At 43.1% G+C, this 23,808-nt stretch overlaps 1 protein-coding gene across 2 annotated transcripts; it reads left to right on the forward strand.

Moving 5' to 3' along the window:
* The first annotated feature begins 189 nt into the window (after positions 1–189).
* LOC132906075 (lachesin-like) lies at positions 190–23,243 on the forward strand. 2 transcript variants are annotated; one of them, XR_009657934.1, is made up of 6 exons: positions 190–748; positions 11,180–11,370; positions 14,841–15,069; positions 15,656–15,955; positions 18,219–18,542; positions 18,613–23,243. XR_009657934.1 is itself a non-coding variant. In XM_060957944.1 (5 exons), exons 1-5 carry the CDS (start codon positions 688–690, stop codon positions 18,317–18,319), a joined length of 882 nt encoding a protein of 293 aa, XP_060813927.1. In that variant the 5' UTR covers positions 190–687; the 3' UTR covers positions 18,320–23,243. The 2 variants fall into 2 exon arrangements, 1 of the variants encoding a protein (XP_060813927.1); XM_060957944.1 differs by having other exon boundaries at positions 18,219–23,243.
* The last annotated feature ends 565 nt before the right edge of the window (positions 23,244–23,808 follow it).

Here is a 23,808-nt window from a genome sequence, read left to right on the forward strand (position 1 = left end):
AATCGCCGGAATCTTCCATCCTTGACGCGTTTTCGGGGCAAAGAACTATCTCAAGAATCGATACCCTCCATTTGGAAGTTGCCTGGTGTCCAGTTGCCAGGTGTAGATCGAAGCAGAAACAGATCGAAGCGTGCAACGTCGAATATACGTATATTCGAGAATCGTTGAAATAATTGGACCGCCGAGTGCCAACGAGAATCGGCTGGGAAGTTTTCCGCGATACGATCACGGGAAAAGTTTCCACGAAACGTTTCCGACGCGCGTTTTCTTTTTTTTCTATCGTGACGAGTGAAAGGTGGTAGTGTTGAAACTTTGGCATCGACCGCCGGACAGGCGAGTGTGTGTGTGTATTTATTTTCGGCTTATTTCCGCGCAATCATCGAAAACGTCCTATGGGAAACGTGAACGAAAACACTGGGCGTCAGGAGAATTGGTCGAGCAAACGAGCCGTGGTGTCGGAACGAATGAAATTGAACTAATCTCGCGTGACCCTCGGGTCACCGAATCTCGTGGCGTTTATTGGACGTCAAGAGTATACACCGTTTTCGTGGAATGTCGACACGACCGCGATAGGAATTTGCCGCGTGGTGCTAGCATGACAGTGGATGGACGATGTGCTGTCATCCAATGAAGAGGATGTGAATCGCTTTAATATCAAAGTGAACGCGCCATCAAATAGTCGCGGACATGGCTTTGAGGTGGCAGGCGAGGCTGTCCATTGCTGCCATACTCTTTATGTGTACAGAAGGTAATTATTAATTAATCTAAACGGTATTGCGAATACTAGAAACGATTACGTTGCTCCGTTTAGATCGAAGTCGGACAGCGTGGGTTGCGGTATACCTTGGACCGATTCGCGTCGAGATTCGACCACCTGATCTAACGGACGAGTAGAAGTTATTCGATTGAAAACGTAGCAGCTATAGAGCGGCAAAATGGTACAGCTAATGGAATTACCGGCGTGCATGCGTGCGTGCGACGCGAATTTATCGTATGCATTATTCATAAGTCTGTGGCCCTGCCTTGGGAATGATACGCTCCGAGAGAGATAGCCTTTTCTTTCCGGTGTGAAACGCAACACGGTCGTCGTCGACTACACGAGTCCTGTTAATATCGATCACGTAAACTAATTACGCAAAGTGGCGCGACGCGGCGCGCTTCAGAAACGTATTATGCACATAGAACACGCGCGCGATCCTTTTCAAAATCGAACCTGACAATTTTTCTCAACCGTGAATTCGCGCGATGATTTCTATTCAGTGTCTCACATCCCGTTTACGTTATCGCTTGGAGGTTCTTACGTTCTAGACGAATGACTTGGGTAATTTGGCTCGATACTGTACCCGGCCATGGCCAGACTTTGTTCACGGTATAATCCGCGCAAAGTTTAATCCAGTAAATTAAATGTTTGCCTGGTACTGTGTAAAGTTGAACCGCGAAAGTTTCGGCTAAGCTGCTAAAGATCGCGGGAAACGTTTCCCTGTGTTGAGAGAAGTGGCAAGTACAGGCGGTGCTCTAACAATTTTTTCATTTAGAACGCTCTCTAAGGATACAGTTACCTCATTATTATTTATGGCTATTTCTCCGATCTTCCGATTGGGATTTGTTCGGAGATGTTTCGCTTTAATTGCGAGAATGCAACGATCAGTAAGTGTAGAGATACGCAACTTTCCGCTAATGCTAATGCATTGGGTAGCAACGTATTAATTCGTTGAAAATAACTGAAATTAAACCGCGCACATACTTGGCTATAAAATGACTCCGCCGAGAGTAGCGAGTTTTCTCGTGGAGTTTGTCTTTTCCTGTTTCTACCACCAATTATCATTTCTCAAAAGTATTTCCTCGTGAAATAAATTGCGTCCTATATATTGTTCCAAGCCTGCGAACATATTTTTCCTTCACTCTTGACTTCTTGGATGTGAACGATATTTTTATCATAAATCCGGAAAAATGATTATCTCTGGAGTCAATAAATCGACGACCTAGTAACACTTTTTGCATGGCTCTCGTTTTTATTATAAAATCTCACTTAACCGATTTCGTCGATCATTCCGTTCCGTTAATTCGATCGCTTTGTGGGTTCATTGACACATTCATGATCAAGATTTGATTAAATTCACAGTCGAATTCGTTTTACGCGACTGGCTTTAATTACAATTAAAGCGAAATATTATATCGACAACCCTGCTTGTTAATTACGGCCGGTTATCTCATTTACGCGTTTCAACGATTGATACAAACGAGCCCGGAAAGTTATCAGCGACATTTCGCTGTCCAAATTCGCTAGTAAGAATGTACGATTTTACAACAACGACGTTGCAATATAATTTATGCTAATAGCTGTAGTAAAATCCGATGCATTTTATGTATGTCGTTATTTTTACGTACACCAAGCTAACTGGCTCTAAACAATGCAAGTAAAATTCATCCGACGGATAATAGAATAGCTCTTCGCAAAAAACCTTCGCCCCTTTTCATTAGCATGATAAAACGAGAGAAACCAAAAAAAAAAAAAAAAAAGAAGAAGAAAAATATGCACTTGGAAAATTTCGCTAAAATACGGGATCGTGAAGTGCATAACATACATAGGTAATCGCAAAGCTACTACGATGTTAAAAAATCGGTACGGTTGATAAGATTTGTAAGGGGAAAATCGATTTGATTTCATTTTTTATTTCAATGAAAACTACGCGTTGCGAGAAGCTTGGATTTTCCGATACTCAGAACCATCACAAATGGGAATTGAAAACTGAGCTTTGATCAGCAAGTTTCCTCGTAGTTCTGTATTAATGAAATCATTCGTCTGTATTCGCTAAAGTTCAACTATTGGTTGGTTCGTTATAAAAATTTCAATTATCGTTAACCTCGATTTTCAACGTTAAAAAAATTGGAATTTATTTTCTCGTGCGAACAAAATTAAGGACGGTTGGATTGGAAGAAAAAAAAAAAAAAAAGGGGGAAAGGAAGAAGAGAAGAGAGAAGCGCGAAAATGTGACTTTCGACAAGAAATTGTAGCTTGTTTTATACAGAAGAAATGTTACTTCTTCTAATCGCAGCCTTTGTATTTATTGGTCGCGTGCGTCGTCGTGTCCCCGCACGAGTCCGTTGGTGGCTATTTCTTTTCACACGGGCATCCCCGGCAAACGTAAAACTTTTGGAAATCTTATCTTATTGTCTCGCTTCGTCGCCGCCGAGTTTTGTAGGTTTCGGTGGATGCTATCGAACTCGGTCGACGAAGAAACCATTGTGATTCCTTTATCTGGATGATAAATTGGACTATCCTCCTTTCTCCGCGAGTTTAAGGAAACCGATCGTGACTGCCGTTTTGTGGCAGAACGATTTGTTATAATTTTTGAGCGTTCAAATGATCGTAAAGAAAATTCATTTACAAAACAGGGGATGATACGTTTCGTCTTGGGTTTGCTTGCTCGATTGCTCACGGAAAGAGTAAATCTACGGTGAAGAATGATTTTCATTTGCGCGTAGTTGAGAGGGAAAAAGATCGTTTACGGGGATTAGCGAAATTGAAACTGCAAGGAGTTCGTCTCATTCTCTCGGCATCCGTTATAAAAACGGTAGAATCTTCCTGCTTAATTCCTCCGAGATGCACTGTTTTCCTTTTTATAATTCTCGCTCGTGGAAACTTTTCAGTGTTTCCAAAGCGAACGACAAAGTCGAAAACACGAAGTCAAATGGTAGCTAATTGACATTTACGTAATTCGATCTCCGAGCAAGTTAATTGTAAATCCGTTTATGGGGACGTTGCGGATGTCGAACATCGCGGTTTGTAGTAAAAAGCAGTTCCGTCGCTAACTTTTTCTAGAAAAACCATTTCGCGTGCGCCAGCGATTTCTCATTATCGTGCTAATTTTATATTCGACGATCCGATTCGATGAAACTTTCAATGGTCTGGCCGATCGGAAAGTATAGTATTACTTTGAAATAACGTTTCTTGGTAGTTGGCAGGTGCTCTGTCAATTCGTGAAGTTGCTTCGGTCGCAGAAGCCTCCTTGGAGGGAGCAAGAAACTTCGTTTCCTCGGAATCGCTTTATCTCGCTACTAGGAAACCCGGAAAGAATGACGAACCTTGAAATAACTTTTCGCAATAATAAAACGCCGCTTCCAGAGTAAGAGTTTGTCTCGAGTCGATCTCGTAGCCTGGGGCGCTGCTCGTTACTCGACCGGATTTTCTTCCGGTCTTTCCTGCGCTTCGAAGGAGACGGGACCGACCAATGGGAAAATAAAGTAGCTGGTAATTATTTTCACACCTTGCGAGATTCAGCAGTTTTCGCTTTGTTCGTCCTAATCACGAAGAAAGAACGAAACTCCAAACTTTCGGTTCATCGCGTTGACGCTCCTCGTGTAATTTACATTGAATATTTCTTCGCTGATGAAACTCGTGTTTATTTTGGATATAATACGATATCACTTCCGTAGAAAGTTGTCAAAATTTCGGACTTGGAAAATCTTGGAAAGATTTGGCGATACGTAGGTAGACGCGCGGCACACTGCGTGCATGGTGTCGCGGCCTTGTTAATTCAAAGCCCTTGTAAAGTAGGAAACATTAAGTTCCGGCGTGTTTTAATTACGAGCCTAAGCGCGAGCACCCTCGACCCGTTTAAGCGTGGGAGTCTGCACTAGTCTCCTGCTGCATTTCCGCGTCACGTGACGGCTGACGATAAACTCACAAAATCATGGCCGTTCCATTATTTCGCGACGTGGCCCACTTGTCCTATAATGGATACGTCGTGTCGTCGGCTCGTGTTCATGGTAGATGGGCAAAATCGACCTTTGCACACTGCATTTACACGAGAAAAGAGAGAATAGACAGATAGTAGCTCCAGACGAAGCTGTGTGGACCGTGGGGTGGATGCGAGACAAAAAAAAAAAAAAGAACTGGAGGGACGCTTCGAGCCTTAATTAATCGCTTTTATCTTCTGCTACTCTCTTGAAACGTTCTCCTTTTTCCTTGTCCTCCTCTCTTCCTTCATCCTTCTTGTATTATTTCCTTCTCTTCTCTTTTCTCCGTTTCGGTGACGCGGCACGAGAGCGAGGCGATGCAGCTCGTCGCAGCGGAATGAAGTAATGAAATCTGATCTCAGATCGTTAACGGCTCTAATAGGTCTGATACGGCGATAGATTGCAAGGATGTGCATTGAAAGGCTCCTTAACCTTCCGTGGCGACACGGCAATTTATTATCCTTTCGGAAGAAAAATTTGTTCACACGCTGCATATTACTCCCCGCGTACTACCTATAGTTTTAATTTTGCGACGATTACAGCTTTTTCTTTTTCGCGATCATTTTCTCGTTAAAATTCTTCGAGGTTTTTCCAAGTACACATTGTACTCCTTTCTCTCTGCGAACAATAATTCTCTGAAAAATAACTTGTCATTTAATTTGGAACTATAACTCACGATCAATATATCGTTGTTTTACAAGGCAGGGATTTTTATCTTTGAAATTTTTTTTTTTTTTTTAAATTAGCCATCTACCATCGTTGCGACGGTGAATGTTTATTTGTTGTAGCTATAATTGCCCGACCAGCGGAAGTTTAAAACGTCAACGAAACAAATAACGCGGCTAAAAATTGCGTAGTGATGGTTCAACCATATAAATTACAAAAGCGCGGCGTCATTGTTATTTAAATTTTTCAGTTGATTTTTCCTTCCCAATGGTGGAACGGATGGATTTAGTTGGCATTTTCTACGAATGTATTTAAAATTGTATTATTGTGTAAATATAATTCGCGGTTTTATCCTTTTGTGAAATTTATTTCCATTCTGTGAATTCGATATCATTTCTGTTAATCTCCGTTAATAAATAAATCATATTCTTAAACTAGTATTCATTAAAAAATACATCCAATCTTTATCAATAATTTTCCTATAATTCTTTCGTTGCGATCGTAGCAGCTGCAATCCTATCTAGAATATTTCAGTGACACGTTGATTTTTCGTTGATTCAAGACAACCCTATAACATACGCGTACGTCGTTAACCTCCTTCGTACGTATAATGATATTAATGTAAACGACACAGTTGTGATAATTTAAACTAATGTTATCTTGGCTATAATCTCTGTTTGCGAGAAAGTTCAAACTCTCTCTCTCTCTCTCTCTCGAATTTTTCCCCTTATATCCATATGCTGTTTGTCTCGAACGCCACACAAACGCAAATATCGATTTTTATCTAATAAATATCCGTGGTAATGAGAAAGGCAACATAAATGGGACGAGAGTGGTTGGAAACTGCGCGAATCTTGTTCGAGCGCTCGAACTAGCGACTGGAACTTATCGCGGCGCATATATCAATATTCCCGTCGTTTTACTCGCGTCTTGCTTCCACCTACAAATCATCTCTGCAGCGGCATGCGAAAGTTATGCCGACAAACCACGTACGCGTATACCGCGCTATTTATTTCTCGCAATCTGTGACGACGGAGGAAAAAAATAAATAAAGCAGCCTGACCGCATAGCATCGAGCAACGCGCGCCGAGAGACAAATCTGTGACGTGTCACGCGACCAGCTCCACGTGATTAAATTACATTGCCTATTTAAAAGATAAGGAGAACTCTGTTATCGAACTTATTTATCGGACCCTGCGGGTTTAACGGGCTGGCCATTCGAGGGAGACCGATGTGCCACCTTACGGTTTCACCCAACCCCATTTAATTCCCTGAGTTACACTAAATACGCACGTGACTTGGCGGAATAATTTACCGCGTCCTGAAAAGAACAGCTTGTACTCATTTTTCCTGAGCGCGCGTCCCAGTGGCTGATTAACCTCACGAATTCCTCTATTGCATAAATTAATTCAATTCGCGTGGGGCAATTGTATTTTTACTGGCACGCAGACCGATGAAGTTTGAGGTGAAATTGCGCCGGATAATTCTTTCACGGGGGTTTTCACGTAACACGGAGAATTGGAATCTCGCGATGATCCACCGTGAAATAACTCGATGAAGACCCGTTCGTTCAGAACCCTCGTGGAATAGATGCGTTTTTCTCGCCTCCCTTTTCTATCGTATTTTCCGACAATAATGTATTTTTCGGTCGATCGTCAGCCACGGTATTTTTGTTGGATTTCAATCGTTGTGTCGTGATTGTTCCGAGTTTCTTCTCGCGTACGTAAGTACCGTACGAGTGTGCATAAATATACGTAAATCTGAAGCAGTGCATTTTATTCGATTCGAAGTTAATCGGCAACATAACCGGAAAGTACAAGTTGCGGAAGTCGAAATAAGACGATAACTCCGAGGAAAACGATCTTTCTCCCGGGTGGGACAGACCGATCTAAATATTCAGATTACCGTCGACGAAACCTGGGAATTCCCTCTCGGTATTTTCCTGCTTGAAAATTGTGGCGAAATGCGGATAGAATCAGACTGGCATCGTACTAGAAGTCTCTTAAACATCTTAATCTTCCCAACGTGATTCACGTGCGGATCTTCTGCACCGAAATATAGCAAATACCTTGTTGAATCGGGAATTTTAGTTGAAAACGGTGCAGATCTTAAGTATACGCCGCTCTATCTCTAATTACGATTTTTCTATAGATGGACAAATTTGTGTATACGTATTATATATATATCGTTAGAAACGATACATAGTGCTTCATTAGAGAACGGATTTACATTCCGAAATGTCGGCTTACGTTCAGAGAACTAGCCTAGAAGTTCTGTCATCGTTTAGAGCATACACAGTGGTGTTAACGTTTAACTTGCAAACAAGGCACATTTGGAGCTCGTACCAAACTATAATAGATCTTGCGGAGTTAATCCACGGACGCAGTATCTATTATTCCTATTATTACGACACAGCGTAGTCGTCGTTACTCGGTGTTCTTTAAACGACTCTGCATTAAGTTATAACCATTGGACACATCGAGAAGGACACACGGAGCGATAAAGCCTACCGCCATTCGATCCATGAAGTTTCAATATTCGTGAAATATCGTTATGCGTCCTCTCTATCGCCGTACATTTTATGGCAGCGCAATAATCGCGACATGCAATATCCACCCGCACTTTCGTGTCAACCGTTTCGCCGCTATCCGACCGTTTCTTTTCCCTTGTGAAACGGTTGGGTCATTTCTCTTCGAGACGAATAGTAGATACTTTTCTTCCTTGACGTCTGCCTCGCTAGCTCCAGGCTTGATCCTACGGCTTACTCGACTAATTAAAACGCTCGAATTCCTATGTAGCTCGACGTCGACCGTGATAATAGCCGCTTTTTGCGCATAAGCGCTTAATGCGCTGAAACAACGGCAGTAATATTCGTTTTTAGTCGACGATGAGGATAACTGCGTCGCGTAACACGAGTCACCGTTCGTATCAAACGGCTAAGAATGACGACGGTTCCAGTTACTACCAGAAGTCAGCGTAAGAGGAAAAAGGTACTCGGTAGTACAGGGATGAGTGCAACCGGCGAATCCGGTTTTTTCTCACCTGGCTGAAAATGAATGGGTCGCAATTTGTCGCACTAGCGCTCGTCCATAAGTCATTGAAAATTGTCATTGCAATTTATCACGGACCCCACGAGTGTAATTTTATTTTCACCGGATGGAACTTTCAACGAGATCCATCGTTATTTTCCATTAAGCGCGATTTGCCGGCGATAAGGAATGCTAACCGCGTTCAATCATTCTGGCAATTACGGTCATCTCGCGGCTGAGTTTCTTTGTAAACTCGAGGGAATACCGGGAACTTTGCTACCTGAATGAAATATCTTTGTAGAGTGTACATTCGCATGACCAACCGCGTAGCGAAGCATTCATTCGTCCGGCTATTTGAAATAGCGCGAATTACAGATATATTCCAGCCACTTGAATGAAAGAATATATGTATTCGTATCGCGGCAGCTTTAGCCAAGCGATTTTCGGTATCTCGCAGTGCGGCTGCAGTTGCTTAAAAATATTCGTGACAATTTCTCGGGATCAGGTTACCAATTGTAATTCAAACGAGAACCCCAATCTCATATTTATGATCGCGGTGCACAAGAAATTTCTATCGTCATGAAATACGTGCATCGATTACCGTATCAACCGCTACTCGATGCAATCGATATACGATCCTTCCTATAAAGTCGGAGTACATTTATTTATTTTACAGTGTGAATTTTATTAACTGTCATATATCATCTACGTAGCCATATACGAACTTGAATAGATCATAATATTATATAGCTGTCATATGTCTATAAATATTCATAAACTGCTAAAATAAAGTCCATTAACACGTGTACATCGAGATAAATGGAAGTATAGCGAGTAAATTGTACGTGCCGGAAAGAAAAACTGCGCCCTTTGCCGTGTCCTGAAAGCTTTCGAACGAAATTCAACGTTTCATGTTATTCTATGAATACTGATCGTTCTATCTCACGAAACGTGAACACGTCGACAAATTCTCATCGCCCTTTCTTCATTTTGTTTATGTGGTAGGTCTGACAACGACCGAGGTACGCGTAATAATGTGTTAGTGACACATTGCTAGAAAGTCGGTGTGGGAAGCAGGCTCGCATACAGGAGGGAGACAAAGAGAGAGAAACTGGGAAAGTCGGGGAGGTGACCTCCGGAGTGCACGGAAAAGCTCGTTATAAGCTCTTGGAGCTTAGTTGTTGCTACAGAATTAATTAAAACCGGCACGTGGTAAATCACATAAAATATCTACGAGTAGGAACGTGCCCCCGACTATGTACACGACGGATTTAATATATCGCTGTTCTACTGATCACTCGATACGGATAATTGTACAGACAAAGAGTAACTAATATCGTTAAACGTTCCTCGTCGATAATTTGCATTTCTTTCGATATAGTGATCGAAGATTGTAATTAAACTTGGAATTAATTACCGATAGTAAGTTTATATGTAGAGGTAAGTTATATCGATATAACGTTACGCAAGAGACTGAAGGAAAATTCGTTTTCTTCACGCTAGGCAATTGAAAAAGTAAGTTACGCAGGAATGCACGTCGAGAAATTAACATAGCTGGAGGGACGAATCGGCGGTCGGCTGCTGTTCATGTATATTAATAAACCACGTTATCGCAAACGCATTTCAAGCGGTTGGACGACTGTATCGGATTTTTCTTCCCCATGATGGATTACGAGAAAAACAACGTTGAACGATACAACCCCTGCGAGCTAGAGGAGGCCTTTCCCTTCGCGCCGTTCTCAGCCAACTCATTCTCCATCTAATTCACTCTAAAGCCGAAGTGTAATGAGCTCTGATCTAATCTAATTCCGTCTAATCTCCCTCCGGGTATAGATATAACCAACGGCTATTATGTTTCTCCAAGCAATGAACCATGGAGTGTTATATGCGTTTTCCTATTAAAAGTACCCACCCCTATTCTTGTATTCGCGCAGAACAGCTTATTTAAGTACAGACTCGCGTAATAGTTTTCCGTTATCTTCCGTTTAAAATGTTCCTACTCCTTCTTCCGCGTTAATTCGACTAAAGAACAACGGCGAATGAAAGCGTCGCTTCCGCATACACCCCGTTTCGCAAAATTAGCTATTCAACAGATGCGATAAATTCATTCGTCTTTTAATGAACAACTTTGGCTGGCTTTCTTTATCTGGTGAAACGATTAACGGTAGTTGGCGGTGTCATTTATTGCTTGTAAATTTTTAGTCGATCTTTATTAGCCAATCTCGTAGAAGCGTGCGCGCCAATTTAACGCAGAGAACGACCGCAGTAACGATTACCATGGAAATACAGAATTAAAGGAACATTAATATTCGCTAATTTTAATAGATAATTCAATAATCAAGATTTACGATTTACCAATGTTCGGACTTTCGGAGAAATTTAGGAGTCGGTATTTACGTTTTCATAAACATTTTAACCACGGTATCGAAAGACGAAACAAATTTAATACACGACTTGAATGCGAAATCTGATTTTCGACGACCGCGCAATAACGGAGCAATTTGACCTGTTACTCTTCATCACCGTGAAATAACAGAAACATGGCTATGTATGTCGGTTTAAAGTCAATTATTCGATACGCTCGCGGACAATGTTATCGGGCGTTAAGACCAAAAACGATTGCATTTTTCCCCACGGTGTCCGTTAAAACGTTCGTGCCATTGTTTTTACGAATGTCCACCGCCGTCAGAAATGTTACCAAAAAAAAGGACGATCGATCGAGCAATTTTTCTTTATTGTTACAGATACGCTCAGTTTAGGAGATCGTACGATGGACAACATGGATCGACACGCGGGTCAAGATAGACCGGGAAACGAGTTGCCAGATCTAAGGAGCCCACCTACGTTCGACTACTCGCAGAACACCAACGTGACAGCGCTAATAGGAAAGACCGCTTATCTCACGTGTAGAGTTCGCAACCTGTGCGACAGAACCGTAAGACCTTTTGCTACATTGATCATCTTTGATTCCGATCTCTCTTGTCCGTTGACGTTACGAAGGAATTCGTGCTCTTCCACCGGAGTAACTTCCAATCGTTCTCCAACATTTATTTCCATTCGAGAGTTGTTTCCAACTTGCAATGCTGGCATAACGCGGAAAATTGCTAGAGACAGCTTAATGTCCCAGAAAAATGCTTGCTCGTATACTCTGCACGTTATTCCACGGAATTTCGACAAATTTGTGGCAGAAAGGTAATCACGACAAAGGCCGGTGCACCGTTCGCTGAACAAGGGAGGAAACCTGATCTTCGTAAGGACCTTAGGAAAGCGATTTGCAGGAAATAATCGAGTTGCTCGGGCTCGATTGGACGCTAATCGACCTTTAAGGCAACTGGAAACTCAATTTTATCGCAGCTCGCGGTTCCGACGTTGCAGGTATTGGTCGATCGAAAGTAATGCGCAGGTACTCGCGATATTCGAGTTATAACGCAGCGATCACGGTCTCGAATTATTATATGGCGCGTGTACCTCGATGCGAGGCTTCACCTTTGGAACTCTGTTACCAAGTAAGTATCTCGTTTGTACTAGCTAGCAGATGTTACGTCACGATAAAGCTAAGAGGATTCTGGACAAGGAGTTTCTTAGCGTCAGCTTCTAACATTGAAACAACATTTTACATATTCGATGTTCACGCTATCGCGTATAAACATACTTGCATGGATAAGTTTTCAGGAAGGCAACGAGTATCGTTTCCGTGATAGTTTATCGTTCGTAATTTTATAAGATAGCAGCTAAAATCTCGGAAAATAGTCGTTTCGTCGGATGAAGTTGTCTGCTTCTTTCGAAAGAGAAATCGCGCGCTATCTTCTACTTATTAAATCTTCTACTTTCGTTTCTCCAGCAAGTTTCATAGCTGCGAATACATTGCAGCTCGTAGACACAAGCTCGAGTTTGATTAGTAGCAAATATACGAATAAAATTACGCCGAAAGAACGAGTGCAACGAAGATCGGGGTAAAAGAGACGAGATCGTAGCTGCAAATACGGGTGCAGCGCGGAAACAAGGCCGTTCAATTTCGGTATTTCGGGGTGTGTAAACCGTATTAAGTAAATTCATTATACAGTCGAGGGCCGACGTACCTTAATTTCATTCGTTGTTCCGCGTCAGCCGTGAAATTCCATTTGCCCCACGTCCGAATTGCTAGGTCATACGGATTTCCTCGATACGTGATTCTCATCACTTTGCTCGCTACCCAGATGCTTTGACTCTTTCGTATTATTCATCAGCGAACGCAACGCTATCATTTTTATCGTTTTCGTAGCATTTTTAAATATCCGAGTGGAAGAGGATATGCGAGAGTCAATTTTCAATCACGTACGTGGCAATTTTATTTTACATTCTTCCATATCCATAATTTTGAACGTACTATCGTAGTTTTGGTTACCTCGGTGTCACGCTGTGTATCGTCGTTTCGATGGCTAAGTTCGAAAGCCTTAAACTGTTTCCGTTCCCTTATACGAGATACAAGGGAGAAATAGCAGCTTCTAAACTTCTTCGACTAGATACGCTAAGTAGTGCTAACACGGACTTGTCCTCGTAGAGTTCGTATGCGAATTCCGAGTCGCCGGAGGCAGCTGCCTTTCCCGGTTTACATTGAGGGATAAATTACGGAAGATGTATCGGTGAACGTGCGAGACCGAAGATTCATAAGCTTTCTCACGCAAATGACCTGCGCTTTGTGCACCAACTTTCAGTGCCGATTATTAATGTTCTCGCCGTTGTTGCGACGGCTATTGTACAGGCGTTTTGTTAGGAACCGAGTACACGGTAGGTCGACGAACTAATAAAATTCATTGTTCATATCTGCGCATGATACTCTTGATTTTACGGTTCAAATTTTCTGGCAGGCATCGATCGTTTAACAAGCGTTGAGGACGTAATAAAAATAACAAGTACCTTCGGCAGGATTAAAAGTATTCGAAATTAATAATACGAAACTTGCCAGGATATTTATCAACTTAAACGAAAGAGTTAACGGGTGAACAAATTTTCGTCGCGTCTTTTAAATCGCGATCAGTCTCCATTTGGAGCATAATCGAAAGAGTTTCAATCCACGAGGCCACGGTATCGGAGGTCGTAGACAGAAAAATCGTCGAGACTTTTATTAATGTCGAATTAAACACGAACATCGAAGTCGTGCTTCGGTCTGGCGCGTTTCAAGCGATTCAGATTGCCCAGCTGGATGAATCGGTTATCCGATTACCTTTTCCCTTTTGCGCTGCTAATAGTTCTTCGGTGGAAAAGTCAATTTCTCGGGCCAATAGGCTACAAAATAATTCCTACGACACGATATCCGTCTCTGACTTTCATCGCAATTCGTCAAAGTGAGGTATCTTGACTGGCCACCGACGATCACCTACAACCATGCTTCGAAGGAAACAATTCAAATTGAAAGACGAGAGACGAGGGGAAACTCGGAAATTTTTCTGAATCGTTCTCTTAACGTCGTTACCTCCGAGGAAGAGCCTGAATCGAATGCCAGTTGTAAAGTATGGTAGACCGAATTGTCCCGTTTCAAAGTTAGTTGCTACTCAGCGTGCGTTTCTGAAAATTGCAATTCTACTTACCAGACGTGCTTCTTGTGAAAGCTTTCTTTTACGTGACTTACATCGATGTAGTCTCCGAGAGATTCGAATGAAATTCTACGTATTCGTTCGCCTAAGTCTCGCTAAAGTGTACGCAGATGACTTTTGGTTTACCGTGAAAGTAGAAGCGGATGAATACCGGTCGATTCGATTCGTCCGTTTTCAGATTTTGGTATATTCGCGTCTGCACGACGAAAGTTACTTTACGGAGGCAGACTTCTCCGAAGTTTACTGGATTACTTTCTCGGTAGAGGTGAGCACATATATGGCTGATGAAATTATCGTCGTCCCCGAAGACGTGAAAGTTCAACAGGAGCCGAAGTTTAAATGTCCCTATCGTCGGAACAAATTATGTATTATACGCCAGCCGCAAAATATTTGCAGATAACGGAAGCGCAGCCATATTGAAGTTTCTGACCTCTCACCCCGGATTCTTGAAATATTTAGTGGCGCGACATGACGAAACGAATGTGAAATATTGATCAGGCGACAACGTTCATCGTCCCTCTGCGCGATTTACAAGAATTTTTTAAAAGATTTTCCAAAGTTGTTCCGCCAATTACGATATTCGCTAGCTTAATTCTGTCTCGATTTAATGCGTGTGTCATGCATAGACAATTTATGCGACGTAAGTTTTATCACGATTTCCGCGTCTTTCGTTCAGCGAATAGTATCGGAGTCAAATCGTTTGAACTTTGATAGAAATTGTATATTGTTATCAGGGAATTCGCTTAACGATCGGTTGCGTCTATTCAAAGCAGTCTGCTGGATCTTGCTCGATTACCATCATTGAACCCACTTTGAAATTCCGTTTGCAAAGGTATCCTGGGTGAGGAACAGAGATATTCACATTTTAACGGCAGGGGCGTATACCTACACGAGCGATCAGCGATTCCAAGCGCTTCACAGACAAAATACAGGCCAAAATAACGAATGGTCTGAATGGACTCTTTGCATAAAATGGGCGCAAGAGAGAGACCAAGGGCTCTACGAATGTCAGATCTCCACTGTTCCCGTCATGTCGCACCAATTTCGCTTAAACGTTGTCGGTAAGTTTATCTCATCCGTTACATTATGCGCTACTTATACCGTTGCAGAGTTCGTAAAATAATTTTCAAACTCTGTCACGTTCTCGAATTAGAATCTCTATACGTAATCTATATGTATGGCGACTGTAACGAAGCTATCGGTTTTTATTACGTTTCGCATCGGTTTCTCGGGATTTCCAACGAGGGTATGTAATACGCTCGTTACCTTGAAATCGCGCTCTTCTCGCAGAGACGTTTCATAAATTAATGATGCAGATGTATTAACGTCGCCGGGGGAGAAACTTTTGAACCTAATTTTGCAGAGTGCGATACGACCGAAGCGGGTCTCGTTATTTCAATTACAATGACCTTGGCTTTCGATGAAAAGCTTTGGCTCGTTAGTTCTCGCGAATCAGTGAAGTACCCTCGTTCTCTTGGCTCCGTGAATATCGTCTCCGAGAGGTCACTCTCGCGAGAATAGTGTTCCCTCGGCTCGTGAATTTTCGTATCGCGTAGGCATACAGCAGTAAGGATAGTATGAGTGATCGAAACGATCGAGGAAAATACCGTGAGTGAAAAAAAAAAAGGAAGTCGTTCTTTATCACAGTACCGACAGCGACGATACTCGGAGGTCCAGATCTGTACGTTGGCGAGGGCAGCACGATAAACTTGACGTGTGCCATACAGTTCAGCTCGGAGCCACCAGCCTTCATCTTTTGGTACTACAATGAGAACGTTTTGAGCTATGACAGTCCCAGGGGCGGCGTCTCGGTGATAACCGAAAAGGGTAGCGACGTCACCACCTCTTGGCTCCTTATCCAGACGGCGCAACCCTCGGACTCTGGGGAGTACAGCTGCAAACCCAGCAACGCCAATACGGCGTCCATCAAAGTTCATGTCCTAAATGGTGAGTGTTTACACGCGCGATTACGTAATCTTACGATCCGTAACGATCGTCGAGCGCAGTGTTAACTCGGATATCCATTTACTTTTCTCGAATCTCCCGTTACAAGGTAAATATCGGCGGATTTATGTAAATATTTGTACAGATCCGAATGTAAAAGCGAATTTTTATATCTTTGTTAGTATATCTGGGAATAAAAAAAAAAGTAAATATTTTCTATCGATCCGATTTTATACAGCTCTTTGTAACAGGACAATGTTTCTCAGATAAACGGCTCCGGCTTTCATAACGTACAGATTTATTTATGGTCGGAAAGTTCGCTCCACTGGTCTGAGCTCCGCGAAATGCTATATATTCGCAACGATTTGCCAACGAGTCGTAAAAACGGGAGGAAATTATTTTAGTACTGTCCAGTGAAACCGTCGTTGACGGTAGTAGTAAGTAAAACTCTGTCCGTTGCCCGAAACGAGTTTCATAGCTGATTCGAGCATTTGAAACGACCATGTCTGCGTACTGTGGATGGTGTAACGCGAACCGTTGCATCGACCAACCGAACAGAAATTTCGCGAGGGACGTTCGCTTTTGCATAAACCATCCCGTTAAAGTGTTCGCTTAACCCGTTAATATTCTCGCGAACCTGGCTCGTGGGTGTGTTAATTCGCACGTTTATTTCCGTTCGTCGGCAGCTGGAAAATTTCGGCGAGTATCGCTTGCACCTGTCCTTTCCCAGATTTCCTCGGCATCTGGGTCCTCGCAATCAGCCTATCAGAACTTGGCAATTACGCAATCGCCAAGTTTTGCATGTTTATTCAGTGACGCTCTCACGGAGCAAAACGAGTTTCAGCGTAGCGAGAATGTTTGCCATGGTGTTCGCCGTTTCTCGATGAAACACGTCTCGAGAGATAGTTGCGTTAATGCAAGTTTAAACAAAATTTTCGGTATTTCCGTTGGTTTCCTACTGCCGTCCGTGCCATTTGGTATTTTTAATAAACACTGTTATTTCCAATATCCTATTTCCTGCTATTTCCATTCTCTCGATGATCGCGATCTATCGTATTCTCATTATACATTTTCACGCAATTACGAATACGTAATTACATCGATCTTGAAGCAAGTTATCGATATAGAAAATTTTTCGCCAGAGATAAATCGTTGTCGTACGATTCTTGCGAAGGTAAGTCGTTCCATGGCGAACAATAAGAGGCGTGTCGATCGCAGCCGACAAATTTCAGTCCGTGTAAATTACGCGGATTCCGACGTCCGCAGGTCAAGGAATTCTTAGGAAGTGGCACGAACCGGACCAAAATCGAGCGGAAATTGCATTTCAATCCGTCGCATAAAATACTCTGGTTGCCGTGGGCGTCGTTTAACGAAGAAAGGAGCAACGAACGGAACTTCGACACCGTTTCCAGTCTTTCAAAACTGTGCTACCAGTCAAAGTACCATTGAGAAATATCATGGAGAAAAAATTCACGGAAACGTTGAAAAGATATTTTTACGAAACCACCCGTCCTAATTCTCGAAACCTGTTCTCTCTGTCTGTCTCTCTCTCTTTTTTCCTTTCCCTCTCTCTTTACGCATTCATTTCGACGAATCTTTTCTTCGAAGGCACTTTGAGCTTTGATTAAAACGTCTCGATACCATTCCACTGACTAGGATGAATGATTTAGGTTACTCTTTGCTACGTTCGCCTATATTTTCTCACGGGCAATGCAAATAATCTTGCTATCTTTTACCCTTAAAACACCTCGTTTATCGTGAAGAACTTATTTTCCCTTCTTAGAATTTGCTGGCTTCTTTAAAGTCGAGAAACCAAGATGTACCGTTGTACATTAATGCGACACTCACGAATAGAAATTATGAATAATATAATTGGAGAAAGGAGAAACATCTCGCTGTTGATACAATTTAACGCTCAGTTCTCTTAACTATTCCAATGAAATTTTCATTGGAACAGATACGCGTAATTTGTTTCTAATAAGATGTATTAAAGCGTTTGTAACCGAGCTGTCCGTCATGTTTAGGCGTAATCAGAGCCGTTTGATCTTTGAACCTCGTTCGCCACAAGCTGACTTGCAGGAATCCCACAACTTCCAATATTAATTTAATAGAAGACCGATGAAGGACCGGTCACGCGAGAAAGTCGAACAAAGCGTTCTACGTGCGATTACGTGCATTAACTATAATAAGAAAATTGTTTAATTCTGACGAAAGAGAATGGAAGCGTGTTAGGCGAAGATGAGAACGAGTGAATTGTTTGTTGCAGGCGAGCGACCAGAAGCGATGCAGACCGGAACGGCGGGACCTATTTTATCCTCCAGCTGTCTTTTGGTGTCTCTGATCATTTTGTACATATCGTCGATGTGAATGAACGTCGAATGAAACTAATCACCGTCACTGCTACCACTCGTACGATTAAGCGGGCAAGACACTGTAACGACCTACAAAAGTACATATTTGGGGGGGGGGGGGGATTTGAGAATTTTTACGAAGCAAATGACGGGAGTAAATCGATTTATAGTTTATCGCGGTTACTATTTATACGTTTAAACAAATTTCTCCATCCATTTTTTGCGTATTCCATTTCAAGGTGTTCGCTGCGACATCGATGCATCCACCTTGGCGACGATTACACGTCATGCGGTTGATAAGATGCGAAGAAAACAAAAATATTTAGAAAGTATAAGCCTTCGTTTATAGCTCCATGTAGGCGAAAAATAATAAAATGGCAGGATGGTGAAAAAAATGTTGAACTTTGGCAAAAAAAATTGAAGGACTTCGCTGATGAGAAACAGGAAAGGAACTATAATCAAAAGAAGCCGTACGTGGGGCCATAGACAATAGGTTTTTCCTACGATAATTTTCGTACGTATAGTTTTTCTTATAGTCGAAACATAGAAAATCGATATTTTTACAGCGCCCCTTACAGTGTCTTCTGCCCCTTAAACGGAGCTCGAGTTTGTCAGGCCACAGTCACGTTGAGATCGCGCTACTGTTTGCAAAAATCAATGGGACTGGGAACGAATCGATCTACGAATTTCGCGTGTCTATCTAATAGCATCGTGCTCGAGATATAGAATATCACGAACGCAATGTAAGTATTCGCACGAATGGCGATTCGTTACTTCGACATAGTTTACAACTTTCACGTTCGATCGTATGTTTGTACCTGTCAGTGAGTCGCATTCACGCTAATTTTGGTCATCCAGTTTCGGTGAACCACAGCTACAAAGGTTTCTCGTCGTCTCGTTGTAAATGCAAGAATAAATTTCGCGGAACGAGCACAGATCTTCCCGAACGGCGTCGCGGTCGTCACAATCGTTCGTATTTCATCTCGTTGGTTACCACTGATAGCGTGCGATCCTTATACGATCGCAACGAGGGAACGACGAAACAAGAAACGTGGAGAAAACGCCGCGTTACACGTTCTCCGATAATCGGCGTATCGAGATTTAATGTGTATGTATGTCCCGAGAATGTTGGAATATATTGTATGTTGGTCGAAAAGCGTATAGTTAGATGAACGTCGACGCTAATACCGAAGGTAAAGGTGGTATAGGAAGGAAAAGTTGGTTCCGTTGAGAAGGAAACAAAGGGGATTCGATAAGCCACAGTGAGAGAAATCGATTTACGAGAGGTGTAAAACCGAGAAACAACCATCTCGCGGCACGCTCCACGACTGGTCGAATCTACGAAATGCAGGATGCGCGAGACAGTATTCACGAGGAAATAAAACGTGACTCGATTGCAAGATCTCGTGCTTCCCCTTTTCGAGGATCGAGGACGCACGGCTATCCAGTTGACGAAAGTAATACAGGAGAAACGGAGCAGCGGTCTCGAAAACCGTTGATTAATCGACGAGACGAATTCGCCTTTTCGTCGCGTCACATAGAACCACAAGTGAGACAGGTAACACGCGTTATACGTCGAATCGTCTGGTGATTTTTAACGAGCTGCCGCGTAGCCAGCAAGTATAAACGTTAAAATTCGAGGAGAAAATATCGTCGTTCCGCGTGACAGCTACACGCGTTATACGAATGTTAATATATCTCGGGGCGAGCGCATTACGGCTACCGCGGCTGAACGTGAATCATTGTGGCGTGTCGGACGAAAAACGCTCGCAAATCCCTTCCAGCCGATTAACAGTCAGAAACGCAAACATTTCTCGATTGAAAACAATTACGGGGAATTATTGTTATCGATCCAGTCGAAATAATCGTTGCGCTTTGAGCTAGCGGAATTCACGACGACCAGTCGCGTTCTAATTTCCAAACGTTTACGATGTTCGTTTATAAAGCTTATCGATTCGTGTCAACCGGCGAATATTCGATGAATTAACCGGATGATTTTTAGCTCGCCCTGTACAAACGGATTCCAGCTTTTAAACGATTTTGTTCGTGCCTCGGTGATTATCCGTTGACCAATTTTACTTCGAACGCAAACTTGTTTAAAATTATACGAAACGTTTTACTCCGACAATAGACTCGTAAACGAAGGAACCACGAAGCGTGCAAATTTTGTAAGCAAAAGTCAAGTTAAGAAGATGCGTTTCGAGGAATTATTCGTGTTATTCGTATCGAAGGCGATCGACGACGATAGTTTGAGGAAGCGATCGTAGCGAAACCAGGAGTCGGACGCAAGAAATTCAGCGACGTTTGATCGATCTGTCTTTACGGTCGTTACACGTCGTAACGACGTCGTCTGGACAAACGCGAGCGGAAAGCGAAAGACAGTGGTACTCCGGGTGCGACTACACGGAACATAGCTGGACGGTCGAATTGAAAGCTAACACAGCTGGCAAACTACGACGCGACGGACGATGTCGCTCGCTAGATCTGTCTGTTTGCCGTTGGTATTAGCGTCGACGACCAAACACGAGAAACTGTACATAGCGTCTGTATTATAAATTGTGGCCGGATGATGATAGTTACACGCCGACGACGCGAGCGTAAATGCGTGCACACGCGTTGCGTGCCACGCGGTATTCTGCCTCGTCACGGCGCTCCGACTCTCTCTCTCGTCTGAACACCGGTGTGCTGGATCTAGTAATCGCGTTTACCGCGTGAAAATCGAGTTTCGCGGCCGAAGTGGTTCCGTGTGAACGACCCACAAACTGTACGTGCGAACCTGTGTCAGGTTTCGTCGGTGTGGCTTAATTATCGGACGCCAGATCATCGCTAATATTCGGATTTTACTCGCGAACGGTCGAGAATGGCGCACGAAAAAACGAACTATCGAAAGCAATAAGTCGAATTTTTGAAAGTAAGCGGTGATCTTGCTTCGTTTTCCACGCAATCGAAGAGTTTCGTCGGACTATTCCGTCGTTCATCCTGATCGATGATCTGCAAACTCTGTATGTATGTATCTCGAACTTTTAGACGACTTTCCCCCCTAACCCCTATGAATCTTTTTACTACTGTGTACATTTTTCCTTCCTTTCAAAGGCTTCCCGTCGACTCTGCGTACGTGACACCGTAAAATGACTCTGTCGTCTACACACGTAATTATAAGCAGCCGCGATGAGATTGACGGATCATCGTTCTGGATCTACTTCGTTCGCGACATAAAACGACGACAATTTTCACTTTCTATTTGTGTGTGTTTCCATGTGATATCCTCGCAGATACCCGATGAAAGTATCGCGCGGATCGTTCCTCGCGTCCAACACAAATCGAATCTCCCTCACATTTTTCTGTTCCTACCACGGTGGTGATTCTTTCCTCCAACTTGGATTAGATGCGCGCGAATGGTCGAAAAAGCCGAAAGGGGTCGAAGCGAAGAGAGGGAACGAGGGAGGGCTAGAGCTGAAACTCTAGCGGAGCCAGTCAACGATCCGGAAGTTTTTCGAGGGTGAAATGGAAGTTCCAGTCGATACACGTGCGGCCGACGAAACGGAATGTGGCCTCGTTCGCGTACACTCGAGAGAATAATTGCGTGGACCTTAGGGGGAGCAAAAGTTTCGGGATTTTTCTTCGCTTTCAGCGGAAACTACGTGAAACGGATAGGTCGTGGTCCATTAAGCAGAATCGTAGACTCTATCTCACCTCGCGAATTGCGTTTACCTCTTGCGTGTTCGCGAGCAACCCAACGATACGTTATCTTATCTTGGTTCTCTTCTTTTCTTTATTTGTCCTATTGTTAATAGAGCGTTTCGAAGTTAACTCGCGAAATTCTATCTTAAAACGAGAAACACGTTGAGACGTTGCGGATAATCTCGTCCGGTAATTTCTTTCGCTTATGTCGCGTTGTCATTGATACGATAAATCGTTTTAGAGTTTCGGAAAGGAAAGAATCTTATTTCATTCGGAATCGTTGCAGGCTGTAGTAATTGATAGTCGTATAAAAAGATGAAAATTCTCGGGGGACGACTTAGAGTCAGCGTTTTAAAGGAAATCGATGAACGGTGAAAGAAGGCACTTGGAGGTCAGTCCGCGCATCGATATTCCGCGAATTTCTCCAAGTCGAAATGTCGCGCTTTGCGTAGCATATGAAACGTGAAACGAGGTAAACGCTGCATTCCGCCGGGACAAAAGGGAAACGAAAAGAAAGAGAAACGCGTGGAAACAAACTCCGGATTCTGTTCGTTCCGACTGGACAGGCTCGTCGTGAATTGAATTGCGCCTGCGAATAGAATTCGATTTGGGGGGTTGTCACACTCCGCTGGTCGGCTTCGATCTTGCTCCCCTGACTGTGTACAAATTGCTTTACCCTTGTGCCGGCCACTTTGTTCCGGTATTCGCGGTCTTCTCATCGCTCCTTAGAGAAAAAATGATGTCGCCATGCTAACATAAACTGTGGAAAAAGGGAAAAAATACGAAAGGACGGTAACAGCGACCGCGGCTCTGCGAAAACGCCGCACTTAATTCTTCCCCGATTCTCTTTCGACGCGATTCGACTCGTTTCGCGATGCACGCGTTACCGCGACGAACGACGCCATGTTCTTTCCGTGTCTTCGACACAACAGACTAGCCGATTAAACGAAAAATTCACAAGCGAACAGTTCGCTACATACAGCGAAACGGCCATTCGGCGGTGCAAGCGATTACGAAAAAATAAAGAAGAAAAAATGAAGAAACGAAAACGGCGCGTCGTAGACACACTTGGCAGCCTGTAGCTTTTAATCGACGATACTAAACGAGTGCGTATGACGCAAATGCGAACGAATTAAACAGAGGGAGAAGATAAACCCTGGAAGAATCTGTAATCGCAGTGATATCGTTAGATTAGATAGGTATATTATTGTACATACTATAATATTACGATGTTTAATAAATAAAGACGTTGAAAGGAAGGGGACAAGAGATGTTTCGTGGCTTTTTTCCGGAGCCATGCTGCCAGTTGCCTGTGTTTCCTTGCTTTCATAGATTCGAGAACCGGTTTCTTCGAGCCACGGCACTCTTCCTTTGTCGCAATTTCTATCTTTCAGGTCGTTCCGTGAAAACGAACGGATCCCGGAAGACAGACGGTAGCTTTTTCAGCGCACGCTCTTCTTCAGCAGTCTTTATTCGGACTTATTCCGAGCCGTCTATGATCCTTTATCGCCGACACGCTCCCTTTGCCGATGATAAGTAACTAAGGAGTATCAAAGGACCTCGTTGGCACCGGTGACACCCTTTCACACTGCATTAATGTCACGTCGATGCATTCTTCGCGTTTTTGTTAACGGCACCGTAATCAGAACGAACCGGTAAACATCGAAACGAGCTAACGCGCAAACTATCGAGTTTCCCTAATTATCTAATTTCTCGCGTTCGTTTTTCATAAATAAAGAAAAAAAAGCATTTCCACGTTGCGATCCATTTCGGTCTCGTTAATGGAAACTTTTACAACGGGGCGGCGTAACAACTAGAAAAACT

Source organism: Bombus pascuorum, chromosome 4, assembly GCF_905332965.1.
Source record: "Bombus pascuorum chromosome 4, iyBomPasc1.1, whole genome shotgun sequence".
Taxonomy (NCBI): Eukaryota; Metazoa; Arthropoda; class Insecta; order Hymenoptera; family Apidae; genus Bombus; species Bombus pascuorum.